This window comes from Diachasma alloeum, unplaced genomic scaffold, assembly GCF_001412515.2.
Source record: "Diachasma alloeum isolate Michigan unplaced genomic scaffold, Dall2.0 Dall_scaffold_00430, whole genome shotgun sequence".
NCBI classification, from domain to species: Eukaryota; Metazoa; Arthropoda; class Insecta; order Hymenoptera; family Braconidae; genus Diachasma; species Diachasma alloeum.
In genome coordinates this window covers 27,873-43,065 of record NW_021680569.1, presented here as the reverse complement: position 1 = coordinate 43,065, position 15,193 = coordinate 27,873, and the positions used below count along the sequence as shown (strand labels likewise).

The 15,193-nt window shown below is 38.0% G+C and overlaps 1 protein-coding gene across 1 annotated transcript; it reads left to right on the top strand.

Moving 5' to 3' along the window:
- Nucleotides 1–240: 240 nt before the first annotated feature.
- On the top strand, nucleotides 241–14,450 carry LOC107042182 (tubulin-specific chaperone cofactor E-like protein). Its single transcript, XM_015263095.1, has 6 exons — nucleotides 241–457; nucleotides 9,840–10,856; nucleotides 10,927–11,096; nucleotides 12,146–12,254; nucleotides 12,334–12,438; nucleotides 12,520–14,450. Exons 2-6 carry the CDS (start codon nucleotides 9,852–9,854, stop codon nucleotides 12,667–12,669), a joined length of 1,539 nt encoding a protein of 512 aa, XP_015118581.1. The 5' UTR covers nucleotides 241–457; nucleotides 9,840–9,851; the 3' UTR covers nucleotides 12,670–14,450.
- Nucleotides 14,451–15,193: the final 743 nt, after the last annotated feature.

The window sequence follows — 15,193 nt, the reverse complement described above, 5'->3', positions numbered from 1 at the left end:
GACTCTTTGGTCGAATGTATTTGTTGGGCACCAGAAATTGGTCAGTAAAACTGGTGATCAATTCCATTTGCCCCCCCCGTAGCTAATTATCCAGATGTCCCGGTCGATAAAGAGACACGAGAGTTCTGCACGGACGGCTGGCGTTGCTTGCCACCACCACTTGCACCTCCACCGCGTCCCGTAGCCGTCAGCCAGCTCAGCTGTTTCTGTTTACTAAACAAAGGAGACCAGTTCATCGGTGAACGGCGGGCGGAACGCTTCGCCCGCTCACTTTTACGGCCTCTCTGGCCCCCTTCCCTGTTACCTATTTCTTTTATTTTCATTTCGTTATTATTTCGTACTGAACAAAGTTTTACCCAGTTGTTGTTGATTGAGAATAATCAAGGGGGAAAGTACGGTGGAGACAGTGGAGTAGTCGAGAGGAAGCGGAAAACAGAATCGAGAAAACTGAGAAACAGTGAGTAAATCTAGATATAGGCCGAGGACATCGAGATGATGTACGCAACCCTTTGGGCCTTTAACGTGGTCCCTGACCCCATTGCCTCGGATTTGACGAGCGAAGGTCGCAAAAAACCGGGAGAAGTGACGGAAATAAAAACGAAATTCATGTCCCGTTGTCTAGCGAATATGATACGCGGGTTAGGAGCAATTTTCTTGACCTCTTGTCTCTCTCTCCAGCGCTACGAGTCGACGTGAATCGATTCCTCGAGTACTCGGCACGGGTTAACATGAAACGTAGATTGTAGTCTGCAACTGGCGCTGGAAAATTTTCCACAGTCTGTTGGAATATTTTTTTCACCGCTATTTCTAGAGGTGTGGACTGCACGTTTAATTGGATTCTAGAGAGGATTTGCATGAGTGACTGCAGTTTGTAGTGAAGGAGTATTATGTAAGGTGGGAATTAGGCGGCGGTGGTGAGATCTATGCACCTCTCGGTGAGGAGCCCCTCCTCCTCTCGCGTGACAGGTAGACGGTTTCAGTGAGCCTATCCTGGCAAGAGGTAAACGTGGTCGAAGGCCCTTAAAGGTATCTGACAACTCCTCGAGGCATTAGAACTTTGGTGGATGGATGAGTCATCATGATACGCATGAAAATATTTAATTGAGAAACCGCGAATTCGATGGACTCCGGGGTTTTTGGATAGAAAATGGCCAGAACTATTTTTGGAGGAAAAATGTAGAAGTCGTTCTGTGCAAATTTCGATTCTTTGAGGCATGAGCATTTTTTTGGGTGACTGAGTCAAATGCTACGCACGAAAATATTTGATAGAGAAATATTGCGAATACCACAGAAAATTCTATTGCGTTCCACTGAAAATTATAGGGAAAATTAGAAATTCCTAAATATTAGGATTTTTTCAATCGAAAATGTGCGAAATTATTTTTGAAAAAAAAACTGTAGAGTTTCATCTTTCTGCACAACTTTTTCTATAGGAATTCCTAGACGTGATTCTCTCAATTTTTTCTGCTGGTGAATGGAATTCTATTGATTTTTTTCTACAGAAATTTTCTATTGAACATTTCTATTGAAAAACCGCGCAGATAAGCTGCAGAATTTTTCTGTGTAATCGGCCAAAAATTAATAAAAAGTTCAATAGAAATCCAATAGAATTTTCCAGCGAATTCGCTATATTCTATTAATTTTTTTCATAGGTAACTCTGTGTTTAATGTTTTTGTTGCACTGGGGATTGTAAAACTTCGATATTTCTTTATTCTCTTGGGTTTTGCAGTAGGAAACTCTCGAATTGCGCAAAGACTTTCCAAATGGGCGTTAAATCGCCGGAATAATTAGAGTGACTTTGTTCATTGGTCAATGGGACTCGGGTCTGTTGTCTCGTGACAGTTCCACCTGTATTACGCGTTTTTTTCCATTATCTATTTCCGTGGTTGAGGGCATCGTGAAGACTGGAGGATTTATCTCTTTATTTAAGAGGTGATTACTTGATTAGATAAGCGCTGCATTCATTTGTCCCCTTGCTTGCGCGGTTAGTTTTTGCGTGGGGACAATATTCTTAGGTGAAGAGATTTATTCGGTGGTTTTTACATTGAATTTTCGTGTAAACACTGAATATTTATAGGAAATTGAAAAATCCTAGTGACAATTCATAACTTTTGTTAATGAAATTGAATATTTTTTAAAGAATTATCTGTTGAAGTGTTTTACCTGATTTCCCCACTAAATACCGAAGAATTCTGTAAAGTCGTTTGGAAAACACGAAATTTCTCTGGAATTTTATGACTTAATGAATCAGTTTTTATGAAGAGAATTGGATATTTTCTGAAAACTACCGATCTGTGCTAGAATATTCAGAGTTAATTATTATTTTTTCAGGGCAATTACCGATTTGTTAATAGACTTCTATTTTTCTCAACAGTTTAACATAAATAATCACTAAAAAACTGAAAACTCAGGAGAGCTTTCCTTTTTTTACGAGCCTTTGTTGGAGATTTTTATTAAATTTACATAAGTGCACATGATCTGCCTCAATGTTTGGTAATATTTCTACGTGAATCGTTTTTTTGTGCATTGTTGCAATATTTTGTCTCAATTTCCTATTAAATACTGAATATTTATGTAAAATCGTTCAGAACAGATAAAATTCCCCTATAATTTCATAACCTAATGCATAAATTTTATGAGTAAAATTGAATATGTAAAACTGCAGATCCATACTAGAGTATTCAGAAAATTCTCATTTCGTCAAGCAGATGAAGAGAATTCCACAGGAATATGAGCAAAGCCACGAGAAAAATTCAACTTTCTCGAGGAATTTTGAATACCACATGGGAAATTTCGATTAAAAATCGATAAGTTCCTGCTTCATAAGTGACAAATTATTCTATTGCTAATTATCATCTGTTCCGCGACGAGTTAGATGTAATCGAACCGATCGAGTCACGTTGAACGATCACCAACCCGTGACGCTCACGACTGGGTCCAAGGCCAATGGAGCGTTGTTCTTTATTCGATAAACTATACCTTTCATGGTTTTTAATATTTCGAAAGTCCTATCCACTCGGATTGCCACAATTCTATACGATTATTTCCCCTGAAAATGCCTCGGAAAGCGAGAGGAAAGTATCAACGTGCCTGCATCGGGTTACATCGATAGAATGCGTTTTTTTAAATTTAGAGATATTACACAGCCTATTGAATGTCTCTCGTCTGATAAACTATCAAAGTTTGTTGAGTCAAGGCTGGAGTTATGCGTTCCGGTGTGAGTAGAGGAAATGACTAGCGATTTCAATGAAAATTAATAACAAATTAAAGTGAATGGTGGAAATAAAAGATCATTGCGCTGGCTCTCACGGGATAGAACTTCCGGATTCTCATTTCTCGAAAAAATCATTCCCAGAAATAATTTAATCAGATAAAACAGATAATGTATGTAACTTTCTTCAGTGGTAAATGAGAAAATTCTTAAATTGAGAGTGAAATGAAAACATTCTTCAAGAATGTCTATGAAATTCTTCAGTTCGGAATTTTTATTATTTTTATTTATTTTTATTTATTATTTATTATTTTTTTATTCTTGAGTCCAAAATAGTTATTGATCAATTGAGAAAAAAATGTTAATGAATGAAGAATTTATAAATTCGTAATTCAAAGATATAAAAATAGTGTCGTATAAAATGAATTTAAAAAATAAATTGAATAAAAGTCAATGGATGAAGCGAAAAATACTGTGAACAAGTCCGCAATCCTTGAGCTCAGAATATTAATTATCCAATAAGGAAAAAGAAATTATCGAACGAACAATTTCACAATAAAATAAAAACGAACGTTTTAAAATAAAAGATCATTGCACTGGCTCTCCCGACACTGGACGTTCGAATTCTCGTTTTTCCGCATTTGTTCGAGAAAAGAAGAGCCATCGGTCGGGGAATCGAAACAAAGGAGCCTCCAGTACAGAGCGCTAACCTTGGAAATGAGTAAAGTATGTACACACAAACGATGGCGATATTGTGCGCAGTTGAACGCGTGGCGATTTCCTTTAAAACGCTGAAAAAACACGTTTCATTTTTTTTAATCATCTTTTGTGGATGCTTCTGCGTCGCAACGATCAGCGTACCTCCGTCACTCTATTTCGGTGTGGCCCAGTGGCCTTCGACCAGTTTCAACCGCAAATTTGGGTCATCGTGGTATCAAATCTCACGGTTTATACGGAAAACCGGGATTCCATTTCCCAATCCCATTAACGAGAGTTGATGTTTGAATTCTTCCTCATTGAACATCATCGCAGCTTTAAAATTAATGCGAGAGTTTGGAGAAGTATCGAATAATAATCGCCTCGATGAAGAAATAATTACACCGATGGAGACTATAAAATCCCCGCTTTTGCTCCTCCTGACGACCTTTGCTGCTGCAATTAGGCATGACACAGGGCGTTTCGAGCATCTCTGTTCTTCTATTCTACACCGAGAGAATATGTTCTATCGCGGAAAACACGAACGAGGTGGAGGCTCAATTCACGAGTTGACCCAGTCACTGCAAATGCTTCTGTCTGACATTTCGTAACAGTGCCGCCTAAACTACGCAATGTAGCATCGAGTCACATACACGATCTACATTCAACGGTTCATACAATTCAAAATGTCAATTTTTTTCGCTTCTAATGATGACTGTTGTGTTTTTCTGACATCTAGGAATTGTGAAATATTAATGGAAACATTTTTTTCAATCAAGAATATATGAGGTTCTTTGATTAAAAATGGGGAAATGATTTGAATGAAAAGAAATATTATCATCTGGAATTCTCAAGTCAAGAATATTTATCCTTTAATTAGAAAAAATATCATCAACGGAAGATTAATTTGTCTTCCGCCTGACATTTCGTAGCATCGCTGGCTGAACTACGCAATGTAGCTTCGAATCACAAACACGATCTACATTCGACGGTTTATACAACTTAAAATATCAATTTTTTCGCTCCTAATGATGACTGGTATTTTTTTTGACATCTGGGAATTGTGAAATATTAATGGAAACATTTTTTTCAAGCAAGAATGCATGAGGTTCTTTGATTAAAAAAGAGGAAATGATTTGATTGAAAATAAATATTATTATCTGGAATTCTCAAGTCCAGAATGTTTATCTTTCAATTAGAAAAAAAATACTATTGAGTGAAGATTAATTTGATGAGTAGATGCTTCAAATTTTTATTCAAGAATGTCTCTCTGCAATTTTTAAGTGGATAATATTTATTCATCATTTACAAAAAAAAGCATTATAGCAAGACGAATTTCAAAATTCTCAATTCAACGAAAAAACAAATTCTTCAATCAAAAAAACAATGAAGCCTTCACAATTTCGTATTGTTAATTACAAATAAATATTTTTGAATTAAGTGTTATATTTTGCACTCAAGATTTTTTTCTCCCATTAATTTCGTTATTTCTGTTGTTTTGTAACAAATAGAGATGTGCCTGTTACGCATGAGCAATATCATTGCTCGTACGATAAACTGCAAACTGCAGCTCACCCAGTGTGCATTCCATATTTCAGATCGGCTACCACAAAACAGACGTGCACGTTATACGTATAAATATAACCCGCCCCAATATCGTCGAATTGCCCTGGCATCATTGCGTCAACATTATTTGCTTTTCCCAATCTTAAACACTCACGGCGAATAGAATAAACAAATGTTAGAAATTTGTCTTACCCGACGCGGATAGTTTCCCCACTTAATTTCATCCAGATAAATAATTACCATGGATTAAGCTGATGTATTAAAATAATTACCAACTCGAGAATTGAAGTAATGAAAAAATAGGATGCGAGATGGGAAAAGTGAAAGAGTCGGTTGCATGACGACTAATTGCGTAAGTGGGCATCGATAAGTCTCTTCGTTAGTTGGCATAGAAAATTGCTGATGTCCGCTGGCAGGTACAAAGACCCGGGAGGGAATTAAATGGATAAAAATCGAGCGGAAGTGATGGACAGAATTCGGTGGTCTGTGGGTGGTGTCAATGCACCGGTTCTCGTGGGAGTTGAACTGATGTTGCTAATGGACGATAAAATTCAACCGGGCGAGACAAATGGGAAAGCAAATCCATTAGCTTTAAAAAACTCGGAACATCAAGAATGTTTCTATCGAAAGCAAAATTTCAAAATGAGTCGTCAATAATTGCGTTGTTGCATGAATTTCTTTATTGAATAGGATGTGAAATACGCCAATTGGATGAAAAAATGATTTTAAAAACTAATGAAAAATGACAGTATGCATTATGACGTCAGAATGCAATGCATTCATCGAAATAAAAATTTGTATCTAATGTCTTCCATTCTGTTTTCACATCCAGCATGTAAAAAAATTATGTAAAACGCCAATTCCTCATTTAAAAAATAAGTGTTGAGGCTGTCACCTCGTCACCCGCTGTAACTACATTTTCTCCATTACTTGGTACATAAAACGTTCAATGCGTTATTCACAAGAACAATAAATGTCACCTCATCAGCCTCATAATACTGGAAACATTAATAATGTTTCCATCAATAACAAAATTTAACAATCGTCACAACGATTGTTAAATTGTTCCCGATGAATTGTCAATGATTGCGTTATTGCATGAATTAATAAATACGTAAATTGGATGAAAAGAAGATTTTAAAAGCTGATGAGAAACCAGCAGTACGCAGTCTGCATCATGGCGTCACAATGGAATGCATTCATCGAAATAAAAAATTAGTATCTAATGTTTTTCATTCCGTTTTCAAATTCAGAATGAAAAAAAAAATCATGTAAAACGCGAATTTTTCATTGAAAAAATGAGTACCGAGGCTCTCGCCTCATCACCTCCTCGGTTTCTCAGTTATTCTCCACTCCTCAATACATAAAACGTTCAATAAGAAATAACCAGCCCCCACAACCTCTCGGAGAAGCCCGAGCTAGTTACATAGTCCACTGTCATGCCTCTAATACGCGGCCTGTAACTCGGAGCAATGCACCTCTCGTCCAGACTGGCCAGCATAAAACCGTCGCCGTGCAATAGCAAACTATACACCAATGGGGGCCCACGGAGAAAGTTAATTTTCGCATGGACGTTGAACTGATCGCCGTATTAGACGGTACAGGACGTTAACATTAAACAATAAGTCCAAAAGCATTGCAGCTCAACACGGTGAATGAATAAAAAAAATGATGATGAAAAAAAAATACCTCCCTGATTCATTTAACATGAGAGTTTAGAGACATGAACACGTGAGAAACTGAGTGCAGAGACACATGGGGGGGAGGAGGGGGGAGGACCCCATTACACGCTCGATCCGACTGAACGTGGAGCTATTATGCTATATACAAAGCATAAACATTATTCAGGCCGCGTTTTACCAGGCACGATTATATGCACACGTGCAGCGGTAACGTTTGAGTTGAGGGATTTTTTCCGAGGATCGGAGGGAACAAATTTATAGAGCCGTGAGGTATCTTCGATGGAAAAAATTAATGAAATGTGGGGACGGCTCGTCTGGCATTCAACGACCTGGGAAATTTCGAAAATTCGCTTTCCCCTGGGACGCATTTCCGTGGCAATCATCTCGAATAATGGAAAGTCTCGGATTTGTCAAATTAAGAATATTGTTCTTGAGAAAAAACACATCGCTGGATTTTAGCTGGGATTTTTTTTTTGTTTTCTTCAACGAATTTCCGGATATTTTAATCTGTTTGTTGTTGGGAATGTTTGATTATTTTTTTTTATGTTTAGAATGGGGGTCAAGCACTGATTTGCTTACAGGTTGGTTTTCATGGATTTTTAGAGAACATTCAGAACAAAACAGAATGTCGTCAAACATTGAAGATAAGACAGCTTGTTTTGCCCCAATAGTTTCAATTCTGTCAAATTTCCCCCCGAAATATTTTGTTTGCTCTATTTATGGAATTTTCTTTTCCCTCCCAAATTTATTTGTTTTCCAGCCAATGCCAAAAAAATCGACAGCAAAACATAAAACAAATAGCAAAAAGTCTGAGCATTCATTATTAATTGATTTTGATAGATTAGGTAGTCTGAGAATTTTTAAATATAGACAACATAAGTAATGCTTTCCGTCATGAGTATTAATTTGATCCGTTGATTTTATTAATTTCATTGTGATATTTTATATCTGTTTGATTTTGATCCTGGCCGTGTGCTGTTGGATGTGCAAGAAATAAAAATGAAATGAAATTAATTTCACGTCACGAAATTTCAAAATTCAATGACTAACAAAAATTGCACTATTTTCATGGAATATTTACCTATAATGTTGGATTTTTTGCTAGAAGTATTCAATTTGTTTACTAAACATTGATATTTGGAGGTGAAAATTAGAAAGAATTGCGCTCCTCAATTTTCTTTATTTTCCACCCGATACACCCCCCTAAATCCCACAAGTAACGAAGATGCAGCTGGACCGCCGCCAAAAGTCATCCATGTATCTCCCGAACTGACGTAACTCCCGTTTAAAACGATACTGTCGAGGATGTACTAACGATGTCATCAAAGTTATCTACTATTTCATCGATAATGATTGAATCCGTGAACAAAAGAAATGACCTTCGTGGATTCGTTAACGGTCGACCCATCAGGCGCATTGTTTGCAAATAAAAACCCACACTAGCATTAACCCACGATTCCAACTGAACTTGATTTCAAACACAATGAACAGTCGCTGGGACTTTCCGATTAGCCATAATGCGATTGAATTGCGCCTCGCGAATCACTTTTTCATCAATTCCCTCATTTCTTCTCAACTACCCACTGGTCTCCATAAATGCATGACGTGTTCCACCTGCTTTGGATTGGAATTATTGAACTGAAAAATGTTAATTGAAAAAACGAACCACGTGAATACGACTTTTTTATCCAACTGGATAAAACCAGTTGCTGCATCTAACACACATTCTCACTGGATTTTCGCATGAGCGTGGGCGCAAGTTTACCGATACGAGCTCTAGTATAAACCCAAGCGTTAGAGTTCGCCTATCTGCACATACAACTCGTGCGTGAGTCCCCCCGGGAGGGAATCGCAGTACCGGTTTTGAGGCTGAATAAAAAAGAGACAATGCTGCTGCTGTGACCTTAACGAATATGGTCAGAGCAAGATTCTATTTCTCTCTGTCTCCTGCCCTCGACAACTTCTCCACCACTTTGATTTCTCCATTTACATCCGTGAGATTAAGAACAACTAAAATTGATTAAGGACTTTTATTTTTGTCTCCGGTTGCAAGCGGTCAGAATTTTTTTTCAATTTTTCTTTTTTAAATTATGGACGGAGTTGATGTGAAACTAAGTTAATTTTTTTACAATGTAGACGATCTTCATTAAATCCAGGCGTTAGTCCTTAGAATTAAAATATTTGGGTTCTTAAAAGGAAAATATTCGAAAGAGATAAGGCTCAACGAAGGAGGTGTGAATTTCATTGAGATAGAATTATAAATTTTGAAGATATTTGCAAAAATTCTTGAAATATGAATAGTTTTACTTCAGAAGAAATTTAGAATATTACAAAAAAATTGGGATTTCATGAAATTTATGAAGGAAATAATGGGATTTCGGATTTCAATCAAAACATGAATATTTATGCCAAAATCAGGCAAAATTTCCAATTGATCAAGAATTTAAGAATGTCTTTTCATGGAATAATTGAACTCAAATTTATAGTTCCCACCGATTTTTCTATATAATTTTAATTTTTCAATGAAATTTCCGTGGAACTATGTAATAAAATTTTTACAAAATCCCGAGAAACCGTTCAATTCAAGAAGGATAATATTTTCAATTTAAGAACCGAAATATTCTAAAGAAAAAAAAATTGTTCATTCCATGCACTCAAACCCTCAATGTCAAAATAATTCCAGAATGCTGTAAAGATGCCGTCCCTGCTGGAGGCCCTCGAGCTAAAATACGGTAGCACAACAGCAGATTGCCCGGAGTGTTCCCTGACCGACGAGGAAACCGAGTTGTCTGGCTCGCCAAAAACAGCCCTGTCCGTCAGTATATTCATCCCAAAAAAATCACCACGTCACACAGTGCCGGCTCTCCTCGTCCTCCAGGACTGTGACATTGAGTGTGCAGGTAACGACGCGGAAAAACTCAAGAGCAAATGCAAAAATGTCGAGGAACTGGACCTTGCCCAGAACAAATTGTCCCAGTGGGACGAGGTATTCGGAATTCTCGAGCACATGCCCAAGATTAAATTCGTTAACCTGAGCTTCAATAGCCTGGCAGAGGAGCTTGAGGTGAAGCGCGGGAGGTTCGAGTCCCTGAGGAATCTCGTTCTGAACGGCACCCGAGTGCCTTGGACAACAGTGCAGGACCTCGTGAGACTGCTAACCAACCTCGAAGAACTCCATTTGTCCCTGAACGAATTTAAAACCGTGGATCTTGATCACAAAAACCCGGAGAACGTCAACAGATCCCTCAAGAAGCTCCACTTCACGGGGAATCCCATAGAGTCCTGGTGTGAAATATCAAAGCTTGGATACGCATTTCCAAGCCTCGAGAGTCTAGTCCTCGCCGAGTGTCCAATCAGATCACTAGCCCTCGAGGAGAACAGAAACTACGACGAGACGAGTTTGTGCCAAAGTAAGAGCTCCAGCGAGCGGGCGGACGACGAGAATGAGAATGTGGAGAGACATGTCAAGGAGTCGGAGAACGGGGTAGAGAGGATATTCGGGGATGACAAGAGTTACAACAGATCGGAGAGCGAGTGTGAGAGCAGTGGAAACAAGGTGGGGACCACCCACGATCCCTTCAGGATGCTTAGATTTTTGAATGTCAATGGGACTCTGCTGTCCACTTGGGACGACGTGGAGAGGCTCGCGAGGTTCCCCGCTATGAAGGCCCTCAGAATGCAGGGCTGCCCCCTGTTCGAGGTGAGACTCACTTCGGGGGATATTCGAAGAAGGTTGACGCTGTTTTTTTTAATTGATCGGACTTTTTCAGAGCCCACGTGAGTACACTGAGCACGAGAGACGACAATTACTCATTGCCAGGCTTCCTAACGTGGAGACTCTCAACGGCGGGGGGGTCATTTCCTCGCAGGAGCGCGAGGACGCTGAGAGGGCATTCATTAGGTACTATATGGATAAGCCGGAAGCTGATAGACCGGAAAGGTATGTATTTCATTGAAAATGGACGTGGGAATGAGACAGTTCCTGGGAGGAACTGAGTTTATTCATTTGCGATTGATGTTCGTGAAGTATAAGGGAATTTAATGGTATGGAAATGCGGTTAATGAATATTAACTGTACTTCATGGAGATGAAAATGGAGTACTGATAATTCTGGCTGTGAAGTCTTTGCAAGTGGCTTTTTTGATTTTATTTCAATGTTATTTGACTCATTTTGTTCGTTGAAGCATTTTCTATTGAGTTTTTTCTTGTTTTATCTGCGGCATTGTCTTTTGATGACAGAAACGATCAATTGTTGCATAAAATTGATTTAAAACGTTGGTTTTATCAAGATAATATTGACATTCGTGAAGTTTCGAGGAATGCATGCTATGGAAATCATAAGGCTAATGAATATTTAATGGCTTTTACGGAGACGAGGACATAGTACTGAAAACTCTGTCTATCGAGTCTTTTTCAAGATTTTTTTCATTTTATTTTATTGTTAGTTGGAGAATTTTTTATTGGATTTTTTTCATAGTTCTATTATCAGGAGTTTTTTCAATGATAAAACCAATGAATTGTTACTCAAATTTGGTACAAAAATCGATTTTGTCAAAATAATATTGAAGTTCATAAAGTTTAGCTGAATATAATGCTATGGAAATGATAAGAGTAATGAATATTAAATGTCCTTCGTGGAGATGAAGACATATTACTCATAATTCTCTTCATGAAATCTTTCCTAAGCCACATTTTTCATTTAGTCAATTGAAACATTCTCCGAACAGGATTTTTACATCACAAAACCTATGAATTGTTACGCAAGACTGAGCCTTAGGGCGTTGAAATCAGAAGAAAGGCTGTAGTAAAAAGCTGTTATAGACCGAAATTCCAATACTATGTACCAATAATTTCAATTAACGTTGACACAGTCGATTATTTGGAGATTTGCTACCTTCATTTCTTCACTTCACCCTTCAAAAAACTAAAAAATGTTGATATCGCCGAGTGAAAAAAAACGAATCAAATGGATGCCTCTATTCTTTTCAGATACGCCGAGCTAGTCAGCATCCATGGAAAACTGGATCCCCTCGTCCATGTTGACTTAACACCCGAGAAACGAGTGAAGGTGAAGTTTACTTATGGAGATCTCGTCGAGGTAAATCACTACCAATTCACTCCTTTCAATCATTGCAATTCTATTGAATAGATTCTAACGAATTGATTATTCCGACTAGGTACGGTGTGTCGACGTTTATAGAACAGTATTCGAGCTGAAGACGAAACTGGAGTCGATGGTGAAAATTCCTGCCAATAGAATGAGACTTTTCTACGTAGACCAGGTGAAAATAAAATCGACCATTTCCTCTCCCCATTGAAAGAATAATTCCGCATTACGAATGACTTTTAATTCCCCTCGACAGGTGATGAAGGCACAATATGGCCCAGAGGAGATGCTGTACCCCAACAAGCAACTGTACAGATACAACATAAGAAATGGCGATGAAATAATAATCGACAGCAAGTTGAATCGCTTCGCATCGACGTCCAGCACCTCCTCAGTTCGGTCCTAAATGAACTGGACGAAAAAAAAATAGAAAGCTGAGAGCTAACGACTGCCGTTCACGCGAGGAACGAGCACCTAATTCGTTGACTTCTCTTTTCTCCCTTCGCAATCACTCTCTTCAATACCGAGGATAGAACATTGAATGTCTTCGAGGGTGTCACGAAGGAAGTGATTTCATTCTCTGTAAGATAGAATTATTGGAAAAACTGAAACAGCGATAGGAGAAATGAATCCGTGACTTGAGTCTGGCTTCTGACATTCACCAACTTGTACTCTTACTATTTGTTGTAACCCAACATTGCCCAGAACTGGCACAAACTTTTTTGCATCTCAAGTAGCATGGAAAGTCGTGACTAACGACGCGATTCCTCGAGTTGAAAACTTTGGGGAATATTTTTGTTGGGATGCATGTAGAGCGAGCTGGGACAGAGCGTTTTGTCGATTTAGTGATTACAAAAATTGAATATTTTTGTAGAATGATGATGAAACCATTTATAGGAGAAAATGGGAGTTCGAGGGGTGAATTTACTGGTTATAATATATTTCAATTGGAGGGATGATTGAGATGAATTGTGTTGAATGAATTTGTCGTCAGGGAGTGGTTTTTTAAAATTGAAAATACTCTGAGGATGGTCAGGTGATCGTGCAGTGGCTGTTGCAAATTTATCCAACAAATTCATTAATCGTCGACAACGAACATTTGTCAAATGGATGGAATACTTACCAATTGACATGTTGCTAGTGTTCTATCTCATCCGAAGATGTTGATTCTTGTGTTTTAAAACAAATCGCTTCCTAGAGTCCCTGAACTACCTACTGCCAACTGTAACCGCAGGAATTACAATAATTCCAAATAATTGGAAAACGGTTTCACAAATAAAATGTGGATTAATGGGACCAAGGGATGCGATTATCTTCAAATCAGAAATAATTAATTTGAAACAAGAAATTGTTCAGATGAAATAAAAAACCGAATAATAAAAATGACAATTCAAATGATGAATTAACTATTTGTAGTGCATTTCAAGTGAATTGATGATTGATACGAATTGTGTTGAATGAATTTGTCGTCAGAAAGTCTTTTTTTGATTGATAATATCATCTGCTGCAAATTTATCCAACAAATTCATTAATCGTCGACAACGAAAATTTGTCAAAAGAATTAAGAATTCGACAATTAACGTGTTCTCAGTGTTTTATCTCGTCCGGAGCTATTGATTCTTGTGTTCTAAAACAAATCGGTTCCTAGAGTCCCTGAACTACCTACTGCCAGCTGTAACTGCAGGAATTACAATAATTCCAAATAATTGGAAAATCTCACAATCAAAATATTAGTCAATGGGACCAAGGAATGCGATTGATTCTCTTCAAACCCATAACGAAAAGAAAATCGAAGAGTGACTTTAGTGCCTGTCTGATAACATAACTCGGACGCGTTTAACACTGCCCTGTAAAAATGTGTACCTACCGTTGCAAATGTACGGTGTAATACAATGACCGTTTCCACTGTAATTTAATTAATACGATAAAAGAAAGAAAATATGTTGAGTGAGAGGAAGTAACGCCTGGGCAGGTGAGGTTGCGCCTCGGCGAAGACGTAAAAGCCTCGCTGTCACGTCTAGTCTTGGAATTTAACATGCAAAAAGGGACAAAAAATTCACCTTCATTTCTTTATCATTACCCATGACTCGAGTGATGCAACATGAATTGTTGTCCCTTTTTTTGTGCTGGCGCAAATGTACGTACCAACTCGTAATAAAAATATTCATAATAAATACGTAAACTTAATTGAAGTTATCATTGTTCACCTCAGGACATTTTGTTTTAAAATTGTTCATTACCAAGAGGATTTTGTAATTAAGGGAGATAGCATATTCGATTTTTTGAATTTTTAATTATCTCGATGATGAGTAATTTCAAGAGAAAATGTCTTGTTATATGTTTTCTCACGAAGGCTTGTTCTCAAGATGAATGAATAATTGACAAAAGTATGGAATTTGACTTTTTTTCAGTTTCAAGCTAGTTTTTTAAGTCTCAAATGAAACCTGATTCATCCAAATGAGACTATTCACCTCATCTTCCTCTGAATAATTCAAAGTTGTTAATTCCATCAACGAGCTCCCTACCCCAATAAAATTCACGTGTCCGTCAAAAAAACCGTCAAGCCCTTGCGACATCGTACAACTTTCGATCTATGCTACATCGACAAATCTGGACAGGTAGATGTCACGGTGAGTTTGCTAGCACTGCGCAGCACTTCTGCTATGTGCACCAAGCCTCAGATATTTCCGAATAGGAACCTGATGGTATTCAGAACCGTCAAGACCGTGCGATACCACACTCGTTCATCCGAAGATAGGAACGACAAGTACACTTTCGTCACTCTATGATACACCGAAAAATCTTGACATGTTCATGACTACGAGCCTAATGAGAGACGCATCAGTGAGCTGCAGCATTAATGAACTCATCATGAGGTATGATTAAATGGTAAAACAAGCAGGGGGCAGCGAGCATGTGGCAGTGAACAT